We start from the raw sequence: 27,195 nt of genomic DNA, 5'->3' as shown, positions 1-27,195 counted from the left end.
ATCATTCCTCCACTTATCACTCCTTCACCACCTCTCAGTGTCTCATCAATTAAAGTGATTGAAGTAATAGAACAGAACAAGGAAACCCAGCAGTGTTCCAATACAGTAATACTACCAGAAAATATTCAGGAGTTACATGCCACAACGACATCTGCACCTCCAAATGAGAATGATGATCAGCTAGGATCCCCTACTCTCCTTTTGGAAGATAGTTTGGGAAATGAGATATACGATTTGACTAGGAATAATCCTGATGATGATGATGTTATCTCGGCATTGAGAGGACTTGATCGAGAAATGTGTCTCGATGATGGTATGGAGATGGCCGCTATTCCTGATTGGCTGATGAGAAGTATGAAGAAAAGTAAGAAGAGGATATAGGTACAGCCTATTGATAACATTGATGACTACCTAGCTAGTAGTGCTAAGGAGAAGGAATCCAAGAGAGCTAAATTTTGTCGCTCATAGCTAGAGATGAGACAGGAATGCGGATTGCTGTTCCTATTGCAGGTGTGACAACAGACATTGCTATTCCTATGGATTTCCAGATCACTTCCGTTGCCCTTGGTCGTACATCTGGAGAGCAAGAGTTTCAGGAGGTTGGTGATAACCTCAAGGCGATCAACGCAAGGTTAGACAGAGAAATTGCAGAGAAAGAAAGGTATAGAGAAGAGAATATCAAACTTAGAGAGTATATTGCAGGGATAAGGCGTGAAAATCCACCCTTATTTCCCCTATTGCAGTTGACCATGGAATACATTCACACTGTGAGGCAACGAGAGATACACTCTTGGAGGTGGAAAAGTGGATTGAGAGTGCAAGAAAGCAGGCAGATGATTTCCTTACAGAGTTTGTCCATGCATATGGTAGGACAACCGAGCTCGTGTTTAGAATCCAGTATTTGGAGGGAGTTTGGGAAGAAGTTCGACCTATTCAAGAGAAGACTATTCCATGCCTCGAGGCTTTGAAGAAGATTCCTCATTCCACCTTGGTCAGCGAGAACATTGTGCATAGTAGAGACAAATACAATTTCCATGGCTGGTATTGTTCATTAGCCGTAAAGAAATCAACGTATGAGAACGCCCAGTCGAGTTGTATGGAGATGGAGGGATTGATTCAAGACATTCAGATGAAGATCCTTGCCTCGATTGAGGAATTATTGGGTGTTGATGTTAGTGATGCTAGTGGTTTACACTTAGCCGAATTAAGAGACAAGCTGAAGTTTATGTATTTCTGCTAGTTAGACTCTTTGAAGAAGAGTCAGATGGATGACTTGGTCTCTTTGTTGATTCATGTTCATAGTTCGCAAAAGCTTATGCTAGATTGGGAGAACACTTTGGATGCTTGCTCGGATTCACTGGACACGATTGATTTACAACAGGATACCTTGCCTAGCATTTCCATGGAGGAGTTAGATTTAGTATTGGCTAGATTCTTGGAGTATGCTAGAAGAGAGAGAGATGCATGGAAGAATCTTCTAGAAGATTCTCTATTTGATGATTAGGTATCTTTTCATTGGGCCATATGTTGGTGGCACCATTTTTGATGTAAACCCTAATTAGGGCAATTATAGGGTTTTGTTGGCATGATCTTGGCCATTGATCTTGTATCAATCTTGTCCATCCATTTTGTAAGAGACTCTATATATCTTCCTTGTCTCTAATTTGTAAGGGAGAGTTTTTGTAGAATTGCTGGTATATGCTGCAGCTATTTGAATCATAATCATTGTTCAATTGTTGGTGATTTTTCTCTTCAAGTGTTGTATTTGCATTCATGGTTCTCAATTCCTCCAAGTTAGATTAGAATTTATTTTTCATGTATGTTAGATTGAGTGAAAGATTTGTTGAATATATTTTGTGTGGAATCCTTAATCCATACCACTAGCCTCTCGCTGCTGGTAAGTGGGCCTTGTGTGGTCAACTGGAAATTTGAGAAAGCTTAACTTCAACTATTTACGCGTCCCTTGACAAGCATCAACTTGGATGGTGTCAACGTTTGATGGTGATAGTCTAAAAATCCTTAAGTTTACCTTAGACGATTGCACTAAGCTTGTGTCAATACCTGTTTGTGAGACCTCGCCTAGTTTGATTCCACTAGATCTGTTCATCATTTCCTACCTTCCTAGGCTTAGAATAGATTTCGTGAACCCTATTCCTTTTGCTCATTTTTTTTAGTAAGAAGTAAATCCAGAGCCATATTGATAAATCTTAAGTTGTCAGTACACCTATTCCACATCTTCATAATTGAAGAAGATAATCCAAACATTTGCGTAAGTCCCCAAGTGAACACAACAATTCACACCGACCATTGAGTTACCCACCCACTTGTCAAGACCTGACATGTAGAAACCTTGGAATCATCTTAGTTGATCTCATTCTTAGCATCTGAGGTGATTTTGTTCAAGAGAGGGTAAATTACCTTGGTATTTTATTCTGAGATGTTATGTGCATAAAACACACATCAACACATGGTAGATGGTAAAAATGCATCGTTCAGAGTATTGGTGCATCACATATCTTCAAGTTTATTAGACTTAGGAGAGAAGAAATAAAATCTCCGTTTTGATAAAACCTTTATTGTTCTTGCCTTGTTGGATCATCAGGCCGTTGGGGATCCTTTGAATTGCATGTCTGTCGGGCCAAGGATGTGGGCATGTCGACCTTCGACATCTTGACATCACTTAGCTATTGAATATTGGGCCATCAGGCCACCATTAAACCATTTGCCATGTAAAGGGGGATGGGACACTTTGAAACTTCGAAAGGACGACAATGTCAACAATGGTTGATGTGAGCATGGAGGAGGATTGCTTGGGATGGATGATGACATAGGGGCGATGACATTAGTAGACGAAAGGCAGGGTCTTGGACTTTTGAGGATGGATTGAAAGGCATGTCATGAAGGGAATGGCCGAAAACCAAAAAGAGTTAGAAGAAATTTTGAATGGACCAAGGGAAATATTTGGGAATTAGTCTTTCGGGGAAAGCATGATTGGGGTGACAAGTCCGATGGTGGTTAAGGGATGGAGAAGTCTAAAAAGCTGATTGTTCAAAGCGTTGGAGAATTGAGGAGCTAAAGGAACAAGTACAAAGGGATGGATGGATGAGGAAGCTTGAAAGTTTGATAGATAAAGGACTTAGTCTTATGTAGACTTTCAGGGTTGGGGGATCAAGGATGTCAAGGAACGATAGGAAGGTAAGAGGAACATCAACACCGCGAAGGTTTGACAAACTTGACACTTCGGTAGAATTAACTTTCGAACTTTGGAGATCGGGAAGACCAAGAAACAATATGAGGGGATGTGAATATTCAAAAGTCCAAAAGATCAACATCTAGGCTCTATTTAACATTGGACTTAAAGGATCAAGAATGCGAATGAATGGTAGTAAAGCAAGAGAAACTCCAAAAGTCCGACAAATCAAGACTTAGCCACTTTTAGGTTTCATGTGTTGGAGATCGAAGATATGGTCGTATGAGAGCAAGGAATCCTCCACAGTTTGGAAAGCCAAAAAATACACAGCGAAGATCACATTTGGACTTCAAGGATTGAGGATGCTTATACAACATTTTGGATACATGTCCTACATTGAATGTGGACCAATGAAAAAATAGGAGTTGTTACATCGAAGTTTGTGCCTGTCATGGTTGTCATCTTGGGATGAGTTAGGTTCAATGCATTTAGATGCCTTGACTTGGAATCATTTGATTGGTGGATGAAGGTGGGTTGTTGCCACCTCAGCTTCTTGCATTTGTCATGTTGTTTTCTTTGATCTTGTTGAAATGTTCTATAATCTTGCTAACATTGTGAATCTCTCCCTTTGTTGTTGTTGGTGGCTGTTCTTTCATGCATCTCATCATTCATGCTTGTGAATCGTGACCTCTTCATCACATTGTCGAGTCTTGCATCTGAGCATGAGTTGCATTTCTTCATTTGCAATGTTGATATCTTTCCATGAGGCGTAGTCCTCCTTTCTTCACCATCTTCCTTGAGTATCACTTGAGAGAGAAGGAAACACAATGAATTATAGTGACAAATAAATCCTAAGTAAGCAATGATAATTTAAGAGAGATTTATGATAATCAAGAAAAGCTTTACTCTCTTCCCCATGCCTTGAACAATGAAAAATTAATTGCTCCAATAATCGATGCGTTCTTTATTCAACCAAAGATCCGTTTAAATAGGCGATTACAAACAATTGCTTCTAAAAATAAAGCCAAAAATAGAAAACTAAATAAAGCAAAACTTACACTAATGACCATTAAAATACTAATTAAATATTCTAATACCCTCCCTTAATGGTCATTCTATCTACTAACTACCCTACAGAAGGCACTGCAGGTCTTTTGAACACAAATGGAAAGAACATTCTGTTGCGGAGACCCTCCTTGGATCTGCAACATGTTAATGACCAAGAATACCAAAATCCATCCAACCTGATGTTGGGTAACCAAACTGAAACTTGAAACCACGATTTTGAGGAAAAATCGACAAACCCTCCAAAATTGAAGATACAAATCATCATTTTTGTGGAAAAAATGGTAAAAAACCCTGAAACATATTTTGAGGAAAAAATCGAACAAAACCTTGAAACTTTGCATGGCAAGACCCAAAACATAACGTGGTAAGACACCAAACATCTCACGTTAAAACATCAGACATCATGCGGGAAAACACCAAACAACATCACGTGATGAAATACCAGACATCACGTGGTAAAACCCTGATTTTTGAGGAAAAAATCAAACAAAACCCTCCCATGATTTTTTATGGTGAAAAATCAAAAAACCCAAACAATAACAAAATCAAAAAGCATAGAAGGCTGACTCCTCTTCAGAACTCTCTGCAACATGAGCCTGTACATGCTCCTAAGACCCTCCTGGGTTGGACTTCTGATCAACCAACCTCTTTCTGCAAAACTTTTGGATATGCCCAAGTCCACCACGATAGTGACATGTGAATCTCTGCTTGACAGCAAAAGCTTGTTCTGTACTCACCTTTGCCCTTGTCCTTGACAGTAAAAGCTTGTTCTGCACTGACACTGTAACTACCAAACTGCTGCTTCCATCTGTCTTGTTGTAGAAGCTTGGTGCAAAGATTAGGAAACTTCAGATCAACACTAGTAGATGAGATATTGAGCGTGTCAATGAAATGCTTGTTGGAGGGAGGAAGGCTTTTCAGCGTGATCACTACCATATCCTCTTCCACCATGGTTCAACCAATAGCTTCCAATTAGTCATGGATCTCCTTGATCTTCGTAAGATGTGCCTCTGGATAGATGTCTTTTCATCCATCATGATAGAAAATAGCATATTCTTCAGAAAGAAAGCTTGGCTCTTGTCGGACGTTTCATGAAGATCCTTCAAGAGATCCTAGATCTCTTTAGCTATTTTACTTGAAGGCACTTGAGTGAGTTGATCATCTATGATTGATAGTTTGATAAGCATGATAGCCTTTCGATTCTTCACATCATGTTTGTCTTGATCATCACATGCTGTTGTAGGACGAGATTCCTTGCCCAAAACAATTTGATCAAGGCAACGATACTCAAAATTGAGAGCATCTTCTGCTTCCAAGTATTAAAGTTTTGTCCGTTAAACTTCGGACTGCTTTCCAACATTGCATTCGTCAATGAGGCCATCCCTCTTGTTTTCTTATGCACGAAAAACGAGGCCAAACTGCAATTTTAAAAAATCAGATTTTTTTATCAAAAAAAAAATCTGTAGCAGCTGCTGGTACAAATTTCAAAAAATCTGGAAAAGAGATGTGAACTCCTGACACGGAACCCGAGGCACCGAATTTGGAAGACCCAGAAATTTTTTCAAAAGACCCCAAAAATAAACGCTGAAAACCAGATGATTTTTGTTAAGAAACCCTAGGTCGGAGCGCACAGGCTCGTCACCCGCTCTGATACCATGAAAAATTAATTGCTCCAATAATCGATGTGTTCTTTATTCAATCAAAGAGCTGTTTAAATAGGCGATTACAAGCGGTGATGTTTCTAAAAAGAAACAACTGCTTCTAAAAATAGAAGCCAAGAATAGAAAACTAAATAAAGCAAAACTTACACTAATGACCATTAAAATACTAATTAAATATTCTAATAAACAACACACCATACTATTGGATTGAACTTTCGCATGCCTTTGCAATATTTGGCGGAACTTTCGAGTTCTTACGTATAGATTGATGGACATTTGACATGCTTATTTTCACCTTCCTGTGTATTGCCTTGCAGGACTTTGGAGTGATTGCGCATTATAGTGGAGTTTGGAGAGAGTTATGCACTACACTCGCACTCCTTGTGTCATGGAATCCTTAGCACATTAAACCCATCCCTTATTCAACTTCAGATCTGTCTTCTCTTATGCTGTAGGGGGTTCTAATATCTGCTCCTGACCAGATTCAATTGCTATCGAATTGTAGTTGAATTGGTACACATGAATGATTCTATCCTTGCATATATATGAATTGCACACATCCACAAGGAGGTTGGCCTTATGTTTTCCACCCCATGTTTTAGTCAACAGTACACCACACATTTTAATTCCTTTGCAAGTCGACTCTACATTACACATATTTAAGTGAATTAAATGCTTGTTACCTAGGTCAGCCTTGCGAAAATTATCACGATTTGATTTCATCACCCTTCAACTCATCCTAGCACAGCCGACTTGGATGAACAAGCAAACAACTTCTCTTATTTGGCAATTTTATCATTTGTACAATTTTGGCTTTCACCACTAGTCATGTGTGATTGCGGAATTACACGCCCTCATGCAATTTTGCGGATTTTACACCATGTCATGTATTTTTTTGGGTTTCTCAGCATGCTATGCAATTTTACGGGTTTTAGAGATGCTCATGTAATACATTTTACCTGTCTTCCAAAACATCTCTAACTCTGTCTGCTGCGAATTTAACTTCTACTTCTGATTTTCCAAGTCATTGCATATGGACAACTTCAATTTCGAATCTGATTTTCTCCTAGTCTGGTCTGAAATGCATAAAAAATTCTGATGTGCAAGATTTGTTTTAAATCCATTTGCTGACTTCACTTAGCTCTGATCTGAATTCGTTTCTTCAGGTCCAATTTTGTCCTCCTCAAGTCAGATTTGTCCTCTTTCAGGTTTGATATCACCTTTTCCAGGTCTGATACAAAATCTGCCCTACTTCTCGCTTCAATGCTATTGCAATTTACTTTATCTCTTTTGTATCTCGCATTTGGAGTCTTCTCTGCTCCTTAAACTCAGAATTTCAGAAATCTGACCCTGCTGTGTCTAATCTTGTGATTTTTAGCAGCTTATGTATAAGATTGGGATTGTGATGAAGTCATGTATAAGCTCGTCTTTCACTCAAAGTTGCCCCCTCTTTGTAATTTTGCAATCAACTCTTACCTCCTTCACTGAATGGCTGACCACTTCTTGCTGAAAATTTGCCTCTGAAATCCTCCAGAGTCTGCTATAGGTCACATGAAAAACTGCTACTCAGGTTGGCTCCTCTGGTATTTGCATTACATTTGAGTGTTCCTTGGGAATGAGAGATTCTATCTCTTCTTTATAAGTTTCAAACACCTTTGAGAGTTGCAATTTTCATTCTAGCCAACTTGACCTTTATCATTTGCATCTTTGAATAAAGGGGGAGAAGCTGACTTGTTACTAATGATTTGAAATTTTGAATTTTATTTTTACCTCCAAAATGCTGACTTCTTCAATCTCCTAGCTAGGCAGGATCTCATGATAGTCATGTATAAACCAAAGACAAGGTTGGATTTTGCCTATAACCATGCATTGATCCCAAAGGTCAGACTTTTCAAGACCTTGTGTATTAAGACAAAGGGTGGAAATCCTCTATATATGCGCATTTGAGAACTAGAACAAGGTCGGCCCATGCATAGATTCAATGGTCAGAATTTCTCATAAGTCATGCATTCATTGCAAGATAAAGTTGAGTTTGAGTCATATCCATGTAGAAAATCCAAGGTTGGAATTTCATGCAATTCATGCATTACAAGGGCAGACTCTAAGGATGCTTGTGCATTGATCACCAAGGATGGGATTTAGGAATGCTTATGCATTGATTTAGCAAAGGGGGAGATCCACCATTCTTGTGCAACAAAGGAAAGCCGAAGTCTCATGTACTTCATGTATGAAATAGGGGTTTTGACCACTTAATGCACAAAAGAGGGATTTTGAGCACTTAATGCACGAAAGAGGGGTTTTGAGCACTTCATGCATAGATGACGAGTTTGTGTAGTGCTCACACACAACCTTCATCACTTAACCACTTTTGATATTCGCATTTCAAGTTGATTTTGTAGTGAAACTCAAGTATACAAAGGTTATTATTTGGGCGAAATTTCAAGGGGATCTTGCGATTCCACCCTTGTAATAATTAAAGCAAGATTACAACCTCACCCCTCAAGACTTCTTCAATCCTAGACTCACTCTTGGACTCATCAAACAAAACCTTCTCATTCTAAGGCCAAAGATCACAAAAATGTTGCCAAGCGAACACTAAACTAACAAAACACCTAACCTAGCCAGCGAAAAAGAGGCGACCCCATTTGCTATGTGGTGATGTGTTAAAACGTCACAACATGTAGTTGTAGGTTTGAGTGTTAAAAGTTGTAGATAGGAGAGTCATGTAAGAGGTGTGAAGAATATTGTGTTTGGTATCTGTTGTGACCTTTTCACACATCGCCCTATTGCAAACGAGGACCTAGTGTTTCTTGCCTTTTGCTCTATTAGTTTAGGGTTTTTGGCAGTCAGGTGGCAATTTTGAGCTTTTAGTGCTCGAGTCTCGTTTTTGATATGATCATGCCCAGAGGTCTTCAATGTATAGGCAATGTTTAAATTTTTGAGTTTTGAAGTCAATAGGATTAAAGTGTTTAAAAAATGTCAAAATGTCAAGGTGATCCTAAGTTGTTCTAAGCATTAAGGTTGCAACTTGCCTTAGAATGTGAGCATAATGTGTTTTAAATGTTGCAAATTGGTATGAATTTTGTGCTAGAGCATCAAAAGTCCATATAGGAGTCGTTTTTCCACTCCTAGGAGGTAGAATAAGTTAAACATGCACAAAGTCCCGATGGACTCTTTTTTTTCCACTCCTCAAATCAAGCTAAAATGTTAAAAGTCTCGATTAGAATAGAAGTTCCACTGTGCTAAATGATGAAATATGATAAGTTTGGGCTTTTACGGTGTGAAAATCATCACATTCCCGATGGAAGACATTTTTCCCTCGTGAAATTAAGGCATGAAAGGTGAAAATGGAGTTTGTCTCGATGGAGCATGATTTCCACTCCATTTTTGAGCAAAAGAAGTTGATTTAATGAATTAAATGGTCTCAGTCTCGATGAGGTTCGTTTTTCCCCTCATGGACTGAATTTGCAAGTGTTTTTTTGGGAAAATTCCAATGCATTTGGAATCTCCATTGAGGTTGTCTCGGTGGAGGTTGTTTTCCCACCAGGCCTATAGGAGCTATCTCGATGACACACGTTTTTCCACTAGGTGGTAATTGACTAAGTTTTAATGCAAATTGAGTGTCTAGAAGTTTGAATTTCCAGTGGAAGAAAAAATGAGTGAATTGAAGTGAAATGTGGACGAATTTATGTGTCTCGATGGAGGTCAATTCTCCACTGGGGACGAAATGATGGAAAATGACAAGTTTACTTGTCCAAATGGGGTTCGATTTTTGCCTAGAGGATATAATGATAGATTTGACAAGTTTTGATGGGAATTTGAGTCCCAATTTTGGGCGAATTTCCACCAGGGGATATTTTTACATGAAATGATCAAATTTATTTGTCCAGATGGCTATCGATTTTCCCCTAGGGTGGATTTGTGAGTGAAAATGAGCTAACTAATGAAATTTGTTTGTCCAGATGAGGGTCGATTTTCCCCTCAAGGTTATAATTTGCAAACTGGGGTGAGTTTGATTGAAAATTATGTGTCCCAATGAGGTTTGAATTTCTCTAAGTGGCTGGAGATTAAATTCAAGTGAAATTTTAAAGGTTAATGTGTCCCAATTGGCATCAATTTTATCTTACCACAAGGTAAAATTATGCGTAGTGTTGGAATCCAAATGTATATTGATTTCCCTATGTGCTGGTAAAGGCAATTTTTTATCCCACATTGGCTGTGTGGTGACTTTACAAGGTGAAAACATGAATTAAAGACACATTCCAGCACCTAATATTTTATTATTTTGTGATTGATGTGATGTGTGAAGGGCTGGAAGAGGCTGATTCAAAGTGCGCCATTTCTAAGGGATGTGCGATTTTATTAAGTCATCAAAGGGCACCATTATTGGAAGAGATCACAACATCATTTGTGGTGCCATTGCTGGTCCAAGCTTCATTACCGGATCTGAGACGTATTTTATCCAGACAAAGTGTTGCTCCCAGCCACCATTTACTTGCATTGCATTGTTTCCAGCCCTTGTTTGCAGACTTGAGCGATTATTCTAGCCATTGTGTATGCCCAGGCACATTAATTTTTAGCTGGTTGGGGCAAAGTCACACCAAGCATATGTATTGCGCCATGTTTGTGAGTGATCCCAGCCATTAAAATTATAGTTGCAGAGGTGTTTCAGACCTCCAAACTCAGGAAATCAGACCTGGAACTACATTTTGACATCAAAAACCTTCATTTTCTGAGCTTGCTGGGGTGTCTACAGACTTTTACATTTCAATCAGACTTGTTTTATGTCTGAAAGTCAGGTTTATAAAGAGGTGATAAAACCATAGTTTAAAAACTTGTGGACTCGCCACGGACTCACGAGTTCACTTGCGAGGCGAGTAAAAAGACTCGCGCGAGTCTTTCGCTTGGATCCACGAGTCTTTTGACTAGACTCGTGCAACCCATAAAACACGTCAAAATTATCTAAATCTTTTTTTTTAAGTCAGTCTCATTCTCTTCATTAGAATATCTTCATGAAATATAACATTTAAGTATAAGTGGCATTTGAATATGTCTTTTTCTTTTCTTATACTTTAAGTTATACTTCATTTATATATTGGTAGGATGTTTGAGAGTGGTTTAAGATCATAGGAATTATAATGCAAATTCTAGGTTTTAGAAGATCTTTGAAATTTTCAGACTTAGTCAAATTTCAGTAATCAGTAGGCTCCTATTAGCATTCTCTCGCCCTCTCTATCTCACTTACTTTATCTACCCCAAATTTTAGACCTATCTATCTCCCTATCACTCTTCCTCTATCCCCTCTCTCTACCACTCTCTATCTCAGTCTCTCCTCTCTCCCCCAAGATCTAGAACAATCATTATATGTAATTTTGTAAACATTTATAAACTTATGCTGCTATTATACATTTTAAAGTTTGAAACTATGAGTATAAATGATGAAATTTCAAATATTGAGTGTTTGGAGATCATTAGACATGTGTAATGTTTCAATTATGGCTCTTATGTTCTCTAAATGCATTAATTTCTTTATGTTTTTTTGTAAAACTACGTTTTTTTTTTGCCAAGTCCTTGCCGAGTCTTTCATGAGTCTGAGTCTAAGTCCAATTTTTTGGTTTGCCGAGTCCGAGTTTTAAACTTTGAGTTATATACCTTATAATGATTGGAATTCACACATTTTTCAGAATTCGTATCACTTATTGTTTAAATTTCTGATTTTGAGCTCACAAATTTGAAAATTTTGAAAAATTGGAAGTTAGGGTACTTCTGAAAATGAATCATTAGAATTATTTTGTCATGATATTGACTTCCAACCTCGTACAGGTGCCATGTCTAAAATAGGGATATCAGTGAGGAAGACTTAGTTGAAGGTTGTGCAAGAAGGTTACTATCTAGAGTCACAGATAACATCTCGATGGAAGAAGATGGGTAATAGAGGTCTCAGGTGCAAGATGATGGGGATCACATCCATGACAAGCCTTTCATGTTGCATAGTTGGTTACAACCTGAATTGGTAGATTTGAATATTTTGATGAGAAATGTAAATGATTACTCCAAGGAATGGCTAGACAAATACATTAATGAGTTGAGAAAACTAAATGTCACTCTAACCTATGATAAGATGAGAAACGAGGAGTCCTATCTTAATGATGATGAAAGGACAATAAGCAATGTTAGAACACACAATGATGAGGAGAGTCAGGCTCCCAAAAGAAGGAACGGTATGCCTGGAGGATCACAAACAAAAGGCAAGGAGATTGTTAGCCAGAAGTCAAAGCACAAGAAACATAAGTCTAACACTCCTCAATCTACCATGAGTTCCTCATCCGTGAAGGAAATTGATATGACAAAGAAGGACAATGGGTCTGAATAGGGTTGCGACATGGAAATCCTATCAGAGAATGATCCAGATCTACATGCTACAACACAATCGACACCACATGAAGATGACGAAGAGAAGCTAGGATCTCCCACAATTCAACTTGAGGTCAATTGGGCAATAGCATGGTGGATTTGACCAAGGATAAAGATGAAGATGAGGTTATTTCAGCCTTGAGAGGACTTGATGAAGATCAACACCTTGAAGATGGGATGGAGTTCTCAAGTTCTCTACAATCCCCGATTGGTTGTTGAGTAGCATGGAGAAGAAGAAAGTGATAGAGGCGCAACCCACTGAAGATATTGATTACTTCCTTGAAAAACAACTTAGAAATATTGAGAGGGGAGGAGGGTGAATCAATATTTCACAAAAAATACAAAATGATAGACAGAAAATTCGTAGTGAAGACACAAGACTTATCTTGTGGAAAACCCTTTCGGGTAAAATACCAAGGCAAACTAGAAATATTATTATTAAAGTGTGGGCACCAACCCAATGGGCACCAACCTAGATTACAACTGTGGGCACCAACCCACTTAGAGAGCTCCAACTTTCTTTGAATCACAAACAATACCTAGTTAAGGCACCAACCTCACATGTAAAATGAATTACACTTTTCAGAATAGTCTCAGCAAGCAGCACATTGAATTTAGATGTAACAAAAATTTCCACAATCTTCAAAAGAGATTTCAATGGCAACATACTTAATATTTAACTAGGATTGGCAAGGAAAAAGAGAAGAAGAAAGCCAAGATGTTCCCTAGGATTACTAGAGATGATACAAGAGCACACATTGCACAAGATGCTGTCCTGATAGGTGATAAGACCAGAGATGTGGTCACACCAATGGATTATCAAGTTACCACAATTGACCTTGGACCTACTACAAAGAAGCGGGAATTTTAGGAGCTAGATGATATTGTCAAGGCAATTGAGTCACGGTTAGACAAGACTCTTGAAAAGAAAGAGATGCTTGAGAGTGAGAACAGGAGACTCAAGGAGTATATTGAAGGGATGGATTCCCTAAGGCGTGAGGATCCTACCTTTGTCTCACCCATTGCTATTGCTCATGGATCCCCCTTTGATCATGAGGCAATTAGGAATACATACCAAGAAGTTGGAAAATGGACAAAAGATGTTTTGAAGTAATCGAATGATTTCCTAGCTAGTTTGTCCAAGCATTTGATAAGACAACGATGCTTATATTCAGGATGCAGTACTTGGAAGGAGTTTGGGATGATTTCCAATTAGTGTAGGAGAAGACTATTCTTCGCTTCATGGTGTTGAAGCAAATTCCTATGTCCACATTGATCCAGGAAGGAGTTGTTCAGGAGGGTAATGTTTATGATTTCCATGGCTGGTATTGTTCTTTGGCCATGTTGAAGTCAGTGTATGATCATGCAAAGCAAGAGTGCATGGAGATGGTAGGATCTATTCAAGAGATAGAATCCAAGATCCTTACATCTATTGAAGAGTTATTGGGACAAGATGTTCACGCCTCCAACAGCTTGAACTTGGAAGAGTTGAAAGAGAAGATGAAGTTTATTTACATCAAACATGTTAGAATCTATAAGGAATAATCAGCTAGATGACTTGGTTTCTCTCATGATTCACACCAGCAACTTACAAAAGCTGATGCTGGATTGGGAAATCATTTTCGATGCTTGTTCCGATGCCCTGGATGTGATTGATTTGCAGCAAGAAGGTCTACCCAGTGTTACGATGGAGGAACTCAACCTAGTCCTAGTTAGATTCATTGAGTATGCAACTAGACAGAGGGATGCAGGCCGAAATCTTCTAGAAGATTCCATACTTGATGGCTAGGTGTCATCCCATTGGACCTTTTTAATTCCACTTATTGATGTAAATCCTAATTAGGGCAATATTGGCATCATCTTGGCCCTTGATTCTAAATGAATCTCTACCATTCATTTTAGTTGGAGACACTATATTTTGCCTCTCATTTATAAGAGAGATATTTTTGAGAATTGTTGTTGCAAGTTTGAATTCAATCATTAAAGTTTGGTGATTTTATGAGATTTTGAAGCGTTGCGTTGTTCTCATTGCCTCCAAATTTTATATTAGAATTTATTTTCAAGTATTTTAGATTGAATGAATGAAATTGTTGAATGCATTTGAATGAAATTCGTTTATCCATACCACTAGCTTCTTGCTGATTTGAGTTTGCCTTGTGTGGTCAACTGGAATTCAAATCGAATTTAACTTCAATTTGTGCTTGCTCATTGATATACATCCAATTGATGGTGTTGATGTTACTTAGTATGAATTTGACCATCTATTAAATTACCTTAGATGATTTCACTAAGCTTGTGTAAAGTTGTTCTTTGATGGCCATACCTAGCCTAGTTGAGTTTCATTGAGTCATTCACTATCTCTTGCATTCTAGGATTAGATTAGAGTTTCTAAACCCTCATCCTTTTGCATTTTATTTGAAAATCTTTGTGAGAAGTAAATTGAGAGCTCAATTGCAAATTCATAAGTCATTTGAAATCATTGGCAAGCCTACTCTATTCATGATAAGTTTGAAGTCATGAGAACAATTGTGTAAGTCCCCAAGTGAAAACAACAATTCACATCAAAACATTGAGTTACCTACATGTGAAGAACTGACAGTAGAAACCTTGGAATTGTCTTAGTTGATTAGATATTTAGCATTTGAGGTGATTTTGTTCAAGAGAGGGTAAAATACTTTGGTATTTTATTCTGTGTTGGAAGTGCCTAAAAAACACATTCATAGTATCTCATGAGATATAGTGTGGAGTGACTTCCATTAATAAGGAGCATTGCATGGCGTTTCTCTACCTCTAGGGTTTGATTTATTTCTATTATTTTAACATTGTTTATGTTATGAACCGATATAAATAATTGAAATGCTCCTATGTTTTCAAAAGTGGAATGCTCCTTGAGGCCTTTCTACATTATATCTCCATATGAGATCCATCACATACAATCCTGAAATACTCTTTAGTCATCACATACTACTCTTGCCTACGATATATAGCACTCAACTACTTACAACTACCACTTACCCACACATGTTGGATAAATACTTTTAATCTGATTAACAAGTGGGATGACTTACAAAGCATATGCACCGATACCTTTATTTATTAATACTTAATGCACCATAGTATCATACCCCTCAATACATAGCTTTCTTTCCCCCCTTGACATGTTTCATTCTTGAAACATGAGAAGAAGCCAAACAATAATACTGTTCCAAATCAATACGAATATGATGCCTCTATCATCCAATCATCCATGTGCAATCTTCACATAGTGTTTTGCTTGATTGTGCCTATATCCAAACCTTGGTTCGTATACACACTAATTCCATGAACCACCATAATAATTCTTCATTTGCTTCTCTGAATATCCATTGCTTGTTTGATGCCATTGATTCCTATAGTTACTCATTCAATTACATGGTTAATGCTTTGGAGATGTGTAGTCTCTTGCCATGTCACCATGATTGTTGTCTCTCACAATGATGTGGATATAGGTATGGTGTCACCCATTTACTAACTTTGGAACTTCCCTTGGTTACACAACCTTTTTGGCTGTTGGCTTTTGAATGAAAATAGTTTGTTCCTCTCTTTTACTCTTCACGTTAATATAATAAATCAATGCATACTTCATTAGATTCTTGAACTTTATTTATCTCTCCATTATGTGTAATATCCTACAATGTGATTTTTTTTTAGTTTATATCAAAGCTTTATGAATATATTTTGAACATAAATGTTTATTGTTCTCAAGGTTTCTAATCAAAGATATCTAAGAACAATATCCAATTCGCTCACATGCAAAGCATACAAATTTGAATACAAAACATATTTGTCCATGCTGTGCTTCAAGTTTTCAATTTTCTTTTTTGGTAAATTTACCATTTATGTTAGACTATTTGTTCTTCTTTTCTTGAACTTGTAGTTGCTTTGCCAAGTCAATACTAATGAAGTTATACCTCTTGCTAGGGTTTATGTGTACACTGGTTTTATTCTTCCAAATGCATCAATGAAATTGAAAGATGGAATCTTCCTTCTTTGGAGCTAAATTGCACATACTCTCATCCTTATTTTCTTTGTTTTCAGTCTCTTCCTTGTCATTCTCCTTACTTTCTGATTCTCATTCATGGTCATCCTTTTCTTCCTCCCCCTTATCCTTATCAACTATTGTTTCTTTTGGCACCCATCTACTATGAGAACTTGTTCTATTATATAAAAAAGAAAATTGCATGTAAAGTTGTAAACGATGACCAAAACCTTTTACAAGTTGCACTTCTCAAGTGTCTATCATGTATTTTTTTTCATGAATCACAATGATAATAAGCCCTTTCGAATTGGAACCACCACCACCATTCTATAGCAATTGTATCTCCCTCAAACCTAGGAACCTCCATGACAACTAGGTTCTCTGTAATGTACCCAAAATTTTGGTGAAATGAATTAATTAAATTCATTATTCTAAAGTTGTCCAAATAGATAAAATATTAAAAGGATGACTTTATTTTAATTAATTTAATTGAAAGTGACTTAAATAAAATAGAAATTATAAAAGTCACTTTATTTAATAAAGTTCTCCAACCTATTCTAGAAGCTACATCATGAGGTTGAAAATGGAAAATTCTAGAAGGCTCACCAAATTGTTATAAAAGGAAGGGTTTGCAATGTATTTGAGATGCTTATGGATTTTGGATTTGATGAACTGTCTCATGCATTTCATTAGTTGAACCTCTAAGGACACAAACCTTCAGCAGATTGATAGAAGGGCTGGACGAAACCCTAGTTCTTCTTCTTGGGAGTGAATTCGCGACCTGCACCAAATTTGTGAAGTCTTCTTTCGAAGACAAATTTGCGGAAATAAGATATTCTTTGGTTGAGGTATTTTATATCTTTACATGGAGTGGAGAAATAAGATTATACTGTTCTTATTATTATTCCAATTGAATTGTGGCTTTGATGAATATCGCTGATATGAATATAACTGGCCAATTCAAATAAAATTATTAAAGTCTAAGTATTATGTCTGCCGTAATCTTCTGTGGGTCCGATTCTTATTGGGCTTTCTACTTTCGGGAGTGATAAGGTTATTAGTGGTCTCTGGATTTATATTGCAAATATTTTGAGCACGATATTTGCTGGTTTTGGTATTGCTGGAGGTGAGATCGATTTTCAATTTCAAAGGCATGAGTCTACAGCTAGGTGCCAAGATAGACAAAAAGACAAACTCAGTCTTGCGTGAGGGAAAGAATGTTTTCTGGAGGAGCTTTGGGTTTGTTTAGTGCCGCGGAGTTATTGTCGGGTGCCTTTGTTTGCTTGGTGTCACTTAATTCATTCTAGCGATTAAGTCACTGAGATATTGGTTCATTGTCTCTTATCGAAAAAGACAAAGAACTAAGGACAAATTCTGCTGGAACATTAATCTAGGGAGATCGCAGCATTATATGAAAGAAATAAAGTATCCGCAGCCTTTAAGGAAGAGTTTAATTCTCATTAGGACTCTATAATACTATATATATGATTGACCTGTCTTTTTGGGAAAGTTTGAGGAGTTCGAACAATTAGGACTCTATATTTGTTTGATCTGTCTTTAGTGAAGTTTGGTGAATGTTTTAATTGTAAATGTCTTCAGCTGCTAACCCGTATCACTGCATGTGATTAATTACAAAATAGTTCTTTGGGAGACAAGGACTGACATGCTTGCAGCTGGTCTGACATATAAGACAAAAAAAACAGTTTCTTATTAGTCTCCTTTATCAACTTTGTGGAGTTTGTTTAATACCAACTCTACCGAACCTCCTCTTCACACTTAATTTGGAACTATTCAACTACAACAGCTGTTCGGTCAAGGATTAAAATGATATGGAGCAGATTTAGCATTATTTCAGATTGCAGAGGTCATAACAGCAGTTCTAAAAGTGACTGTATGCAGCAGTATGAACACACTTCCTATCTTGGCATGGGGAAAATAAAAGCAATACGTTTCTGAGCACAAGTCTGTTGCATCTTTTGTGGATTGAATGCTTTATAAAATGTAATGTTTTTTCTTTGAAGACTCAGATTACTCTTGTGAAGAGGTTAGAAATAAATCTATTCACTTCTGTTAGCTTTTGTGGAGATTTTATTTAGGCATAATTCTGTCACAGCGACCTTGTTCATTATATCTTGTCACAGTTCATTTATCTTTAATGCAATATCAAATGCAATGAAGCTTTTGCAAACTGAATAAATAATCTGCAAACACAAAACTCTGTCGTGCTCAGGAACACATGAACTCTTTTCCTATTTTGGGATCTTACAGTTTCAAAAAAATTCTTTTTGATTGATCACTATTATCACAAATTTGAAAATATAATTATGTAGATTTAAATATTTCTTTCCACTCGCAAAAGAAAAACTAATTTTCTCACCTTGTTTGCAAGATATCAAAATTGGCTTAAAATCACATGTCAAAAATTCATAAGAATCACATGGTCAACTTCAAATTGTCTGATCTCCTTTGATACTTTTCCAAATCCTTAACGTGACCACTTTTTGAAAAGCTCTTGAAGTCTTTTTTCAATGAATCCAAAATCTCTTTTTTTGAAGACCTATGTGAGAGACATGGTCCTATGCAAGAAGTTCAATTGAAGCTTTGAACCTACTAAAAGAATATAAATAATCCGATGTCAAAAATAGATCAAAGCCTTGAGGTACGACATCATCATATAATGCTCCATATTGGAAGAAGTCACTCCAAACTATAACTCCAAAGTGCTCTAAACACAGGCAATACTCTTCACATATCACATGACTCACGTGCCTACAATAAATAAGATTAAACTACCTACCACTACCACTTATCCACATATGTAGGATCACCCCAATCTGTTATTTATTGATAACCAGTGTTACAAGGCTTGAACTTGCCTTAGACTCGAACTCGATGCCTAGACTCGACAAATTGTAAAAACCATTAAAAATAGAGATTTCTAAGGATTCAAAACTTGTTTCATACACTCTTTAATAGATAAACTTCAATGACACAATAATTTAATAAATAGAAGCTACTTGTTCATATACACAAGTATACATCCATCTCATTGAGTACACAAATGAATTTTGATTTTTAGTCGAAGGAAACTGTAAAGTTATTTCAATTTTTAATTAAAGAACAAGTTATGAACTATGTATGCTATAAATGGATATGAGGAATTATGTCAATGTCTGATAATTCTGATTTTATCTGCAGGTCTGAAGGAGAGAGATCATTTTATATTTTCTATGTCTACTCCAAATGAATTCAATTGGCATATATATCATTTAGGCAACCGGTCAATTGGTGTATTGACCGGTCATGCCTTTTAGGCATGACCGATCAATGCACCCATTGATCGGTGCCTTTGTAATTATACCATTAACACAATGCTGATTATCGATTCAAAACACCCGATAGCATATATGTATCGGCTAATAACCCGATGACTTATAGCATTTAATATGCTATCGGGTTAATACCCCGATAGCATAATGATAAGTGATGTTTGTACAATCCGATAATCATATGCAATATAAATCTGACATGAAGCATGTAAATAACAGAACAAGGAAGGTTTAGGAAGATCTTATCTTGCATAAGCTACCATGCATTAACACTCCCTCTTAGCTTTGGAAGATAGATAAGGCAACCTGCATCACATTTCCTTTTCATAACTAAGATAATGTCAGTCAGCAAAAAATCATTTATACATGAGAAGTACCATCAAGACATATGATACAAAATAGAAGAACATCACCTGAGCATGTGACATAAAGTATTATTTTAACATGTGATAAAAGTAAGAGAATCATCACCTGATCATGTGAGAAATCATCTAAACATGTGATCTGTAAGATTCATCAAGATATCACCTAACACGTGACATTAGTATTGCCTAACACGCAATACTTAAGGATAAGTCTATGAGAAAGGTTAGTTTCTCATCATATCCAAGTTGTGATAAGTGCAATAACATTTATAAATGTTTATCACAACATAGTCATGGCAGATCCATGACTTACCAGAGATCCAATCATGATCAATGGTTGAGATATCACCTACACGTGATATCAGTATTGCTTAACACGCAATACAAGGATAACCATATGAGAAGTGTTTAAGTTCTCATTATATCCAAATTGTGATAATGCAATAACATTTGTACAAATGTTGTATCACAACATAGTCATGACACATCCATGACTTACCAGTGATCCAACATGATTACTGGTTTGACTATCATAAGATCGTCACCTTATGATGTCTATATACAAGTGTTCAGTGTCTAAGAGATCGTCACCTCTTAGATATGAACACAGGTGGCAAGAAGCCAAGAGATAGTCCAGACATGACAAAGAAGTTTACACATTAAACATCTTAAATATATGTAAGTATAGATTACAAAGCAGATTACCTTTCTATCATACCTAAATCCTTTCTGAAGTGATCAACCTTCACTCTGGAAAGTGGTTTGGTTAGAATATCTGCAGTCTGATCTCCTGTACACACATATTCTAACTTTATCACATTCCTGTCAACCATATCTCGTACATAGTGATATGGGATCTCAATATGTTTGGACCTGTCATGAAATACTGGATTTATACAAAGTTTTATACAGCTTTGATTATCACACTGAATGACTGTAGGTTTCATAGGTTCTCCAAATAATCCCACAAGCAATTTCCTTAGCCATACTGCTTCTCGGGCAGCCATTGAAGCTGCAATATATTCAGCCTCTGTGGAACTCTGAGCTACTGAAGATTGTTTTCTGCTGATCCAGGATATCATGGCTGACCCTAAACTGAAGCAGCACCTTGAAGTGCTCTTTCTGTCAGTCACACTGCTAGCCCAATCTGAATCTGTAAATCCATGTAGATCTATGTCAACCTTTTCATATTTAAGACCAAGCTTTAGGGTACCTTGTAGATATCTCATTATATGTTTTACTGCAACCAGGTGTATCTCCTTAGGTTCACACATGAACTGACTTAAGGCATTAACAGCATAGCAGATATCTGGCCTTGTATTTACTAGATACATCAGGGACCCAATCATCTGCCTGTATTGAGTGGGGTCAGTAGGTCTTGATTCTGCTGTTGCTTCTTTAAGTTTATGGAAGTTGGTTTCCATAGGAGAGGTCATGGGTCTGCAGTTTAGCATTCTAAATCTTGTCAATATGTCCAAGGTGTACTTCCCTTGGTTCAGTACAATATTATCAGAATTCTGCCATACTTCCAATCCTAGGAAGTAATGAAGAAGCCCCAAGTCTTTCATATCAAATTCTGTGGATAGATCTTTCTTGCATTGATCTATTAGGTGATTATCTCCTGTAATTAATAAGTCATCAACATATAAAATTAATATTAACATATCACCTTTATTTCTTTTGAGATAGAGATTAGGATCTGCATCATTCTTAGAGAAACCCAACTTTGAGAGATAGGTGTCAATTCTTTCATACCAAACTCTGGGAGCCTGTTTGAGCCCATAAAGAGCTTTCTTGAGTCTACACACATGAGACTTTGCATCATGAATTTCAAACCCTTCAGGTTGCTCTAAGTAGACTTCTTCCACGATCTCGCCATTTAGGAATGTTGTCTTAACATCCATTTGATGTACCTTCCACCCCTTTGCTGCTGCAATGGCTAGGACAACTCTTACTGATGTGTACCTGGCAACAGGTGCAAATGTTTCTTCGTAATCTATTCCTTCCTTCTGTGAGAACCCTCTAGCTACAAATCTGGCCTTGTGTTTTTCAATACTGCCATCTGCAGCATGCTTGATTTTAAACAACCATTTAGAAGACACGACAAACTTCTTGGTTGGCCTAGGAACAATCTCCCAAACATCATTCTTCATAATGGACTGATATTCTTCAGTCATGGCATCTATCCATACTTGATGTTTGAGTGCATCTGAAACATTGTTAGGTTCAGCTTTAGATAGATCATTCATAAGTGCAACATAGTTGATGAATTTATTAGGCCTCTTGCTTTCCCTGAAGGTTCCTGAAGGAGCAGCGAACTTCTGAGCTTCTACTATAGTTTTGGTGGCCCATAGTGTTCTTTTCTTGCGATTATCTATAGGTGGGTCTTGTGTTTCACTTATAGTTTCCTCAAGATACTCCCTCTGAAGCTCAGGAGTAGGTTCTTCTTCTAGGTTAGGAGTAGGATTATGAATTTCAGGTTCTATTGTATTTTGGGCCCTTTTGAAGGCTAAACCTTCTTCGAAGATTACATCCCTACTGAGTTCAATATTTCTCTGTCCTTGTACATAGATTCTGTAGGCTTTAGAAGGTTCACTGTATCCTACAAGTATTCCCCTTTTTCCAGAGGGTTCTAGTTTTAGTCTTTTCTCTTTAGGTACATGAATATAGACCGGACACCCAAATATCCTAAGATGGCTGATATCTGGTTTTGTCTTGGTAAAGACTTCCTCAGGAGTTTTATCTTCAAGGTGTGAATGAGGACATCTATTTTGTACGTACACAGCAGTGTTAGTTGCTTCTGCCCAAAGGTTCAAGTTTAGATTTTGATCTAGTATCATGGCTTTGGCAGCTTCTACTATGGTCCTATTTTTCCTTTCAGCTACTCCATTTTGTTGTGGATTATAAGGTATTGTCAACTCCCTCTTAATCCCAGAATTTTTACAAAAGTCTTTAAATAGTTCTGATGTGTATTCCCCCCCATTGTCAGTTCTTAAGGTTTTAATTTTGTTTTCAGAGAGATTTTCTGTTAATGTTTTAAACTCTTTGAACCTACTTAGGATCTCTTCTGATTCTTTATATTTCAGAAAGTAGATCCATGTCTTCCTAGAGTAGTCGTCAACAAAAATTACATAGTACAAAAATCCCCTAGCGAGGGTACAGACATAGGTCCACATACATCAGAATGAATTAACTCCAAAACTTTGCTAGTTTTCCTAGTACTATTCTGAAATGCATTTTTGGTATTTTTACCTAAGGCACACCCTTTGCATGCCTCTGAATGATATTGCTTCAACTTAGGTAGACCTGTGACAAGGTTTCCCATGGTTGACAAAGCTCTATAATTCAGATGACCTAATCTCCTGTGCCATACTTCATTTGCATTAGTTGCTTCATGGATCAATGCTAGATTGGGCTCTATACATAGCTCATACAAATAACCTTGTCTTCGACCAATGACCTTAGCCTCTTTGATGGAGGATCTCTTTGGCCAAGCCAACACCTTGTTTTCCATGAAGGTCACTCTGTATCCTTGATCTTCTAGTGCTGATATGGAGATTAGATTTCTTTTGATGCCTGGAACATATGGTACTTCTTCAAGTTGTAGTGACATGTCTGACTTCAGTTTGATGGTGCAGGTTCCAATTCCTCTGATTGGATGTGAAGAATCGTCTTCGATGGTTACTTCCTCATCATCTTTCTCTATCATGGAGTCTAGTATTTCTCTAAAGCCGGTGATGTGTCTGGATGAACCACTGTCGATCACCCATGAGTTAGATTTGTTTGAAGTATGGCTTGTAAGTGCTGAGTAGAGGACATAGTTCTCGGAGTCATTTTCTTTTCTAGATTTCTTCACTTTTGCAAATGTGGCTTGCTTCCCTTTCTCCGGACAGTTTGCAACATAGTGTCCGAATTTGTCACACCTATAACATTGAACATGTGATAGGTCTTTCTTAGAAGTGTTCTTGCCTTGTTTAGCTTTTCTTTTCCTGAATTGCTTCTTTTTGTATTTTTTATTGATGTTTGTATTTAGGACTTGCAAGTCTTCATCTATATTCTTCTGTTTTATTCCTACCTTGTTCAATCGGGATTCTTCTTGTAGACAGTCATCTCTTAGTCTCTCAAACTTAGGATATTTAGACCTTGCACTGATGCCTTGGACGAATGTGCTCCATCCACTAGGCAACCCATCTAAAGCAATGAGTGTTAGTTCTTTGCCTCGGATCTCGTAGTCCAAAGTTGCAAGTTCATCTTTTAGAACCGATATCCGCATGAAGTAGGCGTTGATTGTCTCCCCTTTGTTCATGGTGATATGATTTATTTCTCGTTTTAGTGCTAGAGTACGACTTGCATTTGATATCTCAAATGTCTTTTCAAGTGCCTTGAACATTTTATAAGCCGTCTCCTGCTTTCTAATGATGGGCATTATATTATTTCTTACCCCATCCACTATTATTTTAATGGCCTTATCATTTCCCTCGATCCATGTGGATTTCTCGGTTTCATCTTCTGGTTGTGCACTTTCAGTTTGGACATATGAATCAACTTTGTTTTCTCTTAAAATCATTTTGATTCTAAACTTCCAAGCTGAAAAATCTTCGCTACCTCCGAGTCTATCTTCGAATCTGATAGCGTTGGCCATTATGGAAATGTGATGTAGTTTGTAACTTAGTCCTTGAATTTTATCAAAATTGAATAGCCTTAGGTTCGATTACCTTGGCTCTGATACCATGTAAAGTTATTTCAATTTTTAATTAAAGAACAAGTTATGAACTATGTATGCTATAAATGGATATGAGGAATTATGTCAATGTCTGATAATTCTGATTTTATCTGCAGGTCTGAAGGAGAGAGATCATTTTATATTTTCTATGTCTACTCCAAATGAATTCAATTGGCATATATATCATTTAGGCAACCGGTCAATTGGTGTATTGACCAGTCATGCCTTTTAGGCATGACCGATCAATGCACCCATTGATCGGTGCCTTTGTAATTATACCATTAACACAATGCTGATTATCGATTCAAAACACCCGATAGCATATATGTATCGGCTAATAACCCGATGACTTATAGCATTTAATATGCTATCGGGTTAATACCCCGATAGCATAATGATAAGTGATGTTTGTACAATCCGATAATCATATGCAATATAAATCTGACATGAAGCATGTAAATAACAGAACAAGGAAGGTTTAGGAAGATCTTATCTTGCATAAGCTACCATGCATTAACAGAAACAACATTGTTAGAACTTAGATATATAAAATTATAAATATTGTCAAATGCATACAAATCTCATGGATTATGGAATAAATGGCATTAAAACAAAAATGAAATCGAAAGTATAATTCTATGGCTCAAAGAAGCTTGCGTCACTCATCCCAATGTCATGGCAAGTCCTGCGTAAGCTTCTAAGATTGGCCCTGGATGATGATGCAGCTATGATATCTGCCCGTGTCTCAGTAACGCCAACATCCAAGGTGTTTCCTTGTGCTCTATTTGCTCTTGCTCTATCCTCCTCCTTTGCCATGGCTATTGCCTTTCTCTCTTGGTCCACCTCATCAAGCCATGCAAGGTCCTTATCGTTGAAGATAGGATCATCAACTTTGGGGATCCAATCTGACCTTTGGATCAACCTCCTTTACAGTGATAGGAGATAAGTCAATGGCCAAGATATGTTTTTATGGAGGCAAAGGTTGTAATGAACATACACAAGATTGTTCAACCTTTGCACTAACAATCTCCTGGGCTTCTTGGAGTGTCTATGCATAAATATACTCCAATTGTGCTCATAGCGTGAAGCACTACATGGTTGGCTCAAGACAAACTGCAGTCCTCTAAAGAATCAGCACCTTAGCATCAAACCTTTCCCACCATGCATCTGAAATGTGAAGAAATAACAATCAATCCTATTCTGTAACATAAAAGAGAAAAGTTTTAATTTTGAAATTTAAATTATGCCTTTAGATGATTTTTACCTAGTTGTAATGTCATTTGAGTTGCCTTGCATATGTCTTGTACAAAGAGGTTTCCTTGTACAAGTTTGAAGATTTCTATCTCAATGATTATCTTCACTCCAACCAAAGAATCAAGTGCCATTCGTTCCACGACTGTCTAGAGACAACTCAACACCTCCTCATCGGCCTTGAAATTTGTGCGAAATTGGAATGCTGGATTAAGGAAATTGGCAGCTGCATTTAAAGGCTTGTGAAGTTGAAGGTGCCTTTATCAATTGCTGATCTCCCATACGCGATGAATATTTATTTTCAACCTCTAAATAAGTAAATAAATCTAACTGCCTCCTTTGCCTTATCTATTGCCGTCATATATGTAGCCTATTGCAGGCTTCTCTCCATCAGCAACTTGTAGGAGAACAACTTACGGCTCTGTGAACTGCAATCATTGTGAAACATTAACATAGAAATATGAACGAAAATATAATGGAAATTTACCTCTACAATTTCCTTGGCTGGTTGTCAAAAACTATGCTCATCAAAGATTCAATCAACCACGTCAACCTTTGCATTGGTCTTTGCATAGGATGATGTACACCACTCCTCACTATCAAACGTATGGGTGAAAGCAGCCTTTGATTAAACCGAAGATTGCAATATGATAAAATTGTTTGCAAAGCAGGTTATTCTAGGTAGAGCCAATGCTTTCTTATTTGTGAATTTTCTCATTATGTTGAGGATTTGAGTATGATTATATATATATTTACAAATATTTTTTGCACACTCTATACAAGTTTTGATCCATGGAAGTTTGCCAAGCAGGGAGTCCAAAACAAAGATTGGTGCCTATCCATGAGTAGCGTAGCTATAATAACATAATTTGTTGCATTATTTGTGCTACATTCTTTTTGCTCACCTCGGCCAAGACTTACTCCAAAGCCTCACAAAGGAATTTGACATTTTTGTGTTTTCTGAAGCATCATTTGACTTTAAGAACACTATGCCACCTGAAAAAACCAAAATCAACAATTTAGTATATTAGAAATTAGAAATATTAATCACTAAATCAATGGATTTCATGAAATACATTTATTTGAGAAAGAAACAAAAAAATTCAACAATCTTCTATCTCTTCTATCAGTTCAAGCATCAGTCATGATGGTGCAACTTGTTGTGATGTTTTCACA

At 37.1% G+C, this 27,195-nt stretch overlaps 1 protein-coding gene across 5 annotated transcripts in view; it reads left to right on the top strand.

Annotated features, from left to right (window-relative positions):
* LOC131042252 (mediator of RNA polymerase II transcription subunit 31) overlaps positions 1-27,195 on the top strand; it is a 99,988-nt gene that overhangs the window by 58,515 nt on the left and 14,278 nt on the right. For 3 of the 5 annotated variants that reach the window (XM_059216950.1, XM_057975581.2, XM_059216949.1), the window contains one exon: positions 7,086-7,127. The exons of the other annotated variants lie outside the window; for them this stretch is intronic. In XM_059216950.1, the coding sequence (XP_059072933.1) occupies positions 7,086-7,127 (42 nt within the window). The remainder of the gene's footprint in view (positions 1-7,085; positions 7,128-27,195) is intronic. 5 annotated transcript variants of the gene reach the window in all.

This window comes from Cryptomeria japonica, chromosome 1 (genome assembly GCF_030272615.1).
Source record: "Cryptomeria japonica chromosome 1, Sugi_1.0, whole genome shotgun sequence".
In the NCBI taxonomy this organism is placed as follows: Eukaryota; Viridiplantae; Streptophyta; class Pinopsida; order Cupressales; family Cupressaceae; genus Cryptomeria; species Cryptomeria japonica.
Note: the sequence above shows the minus strand (reverse complement) of the source record. Positions and strands in the feature narration are given on the sequence as shown.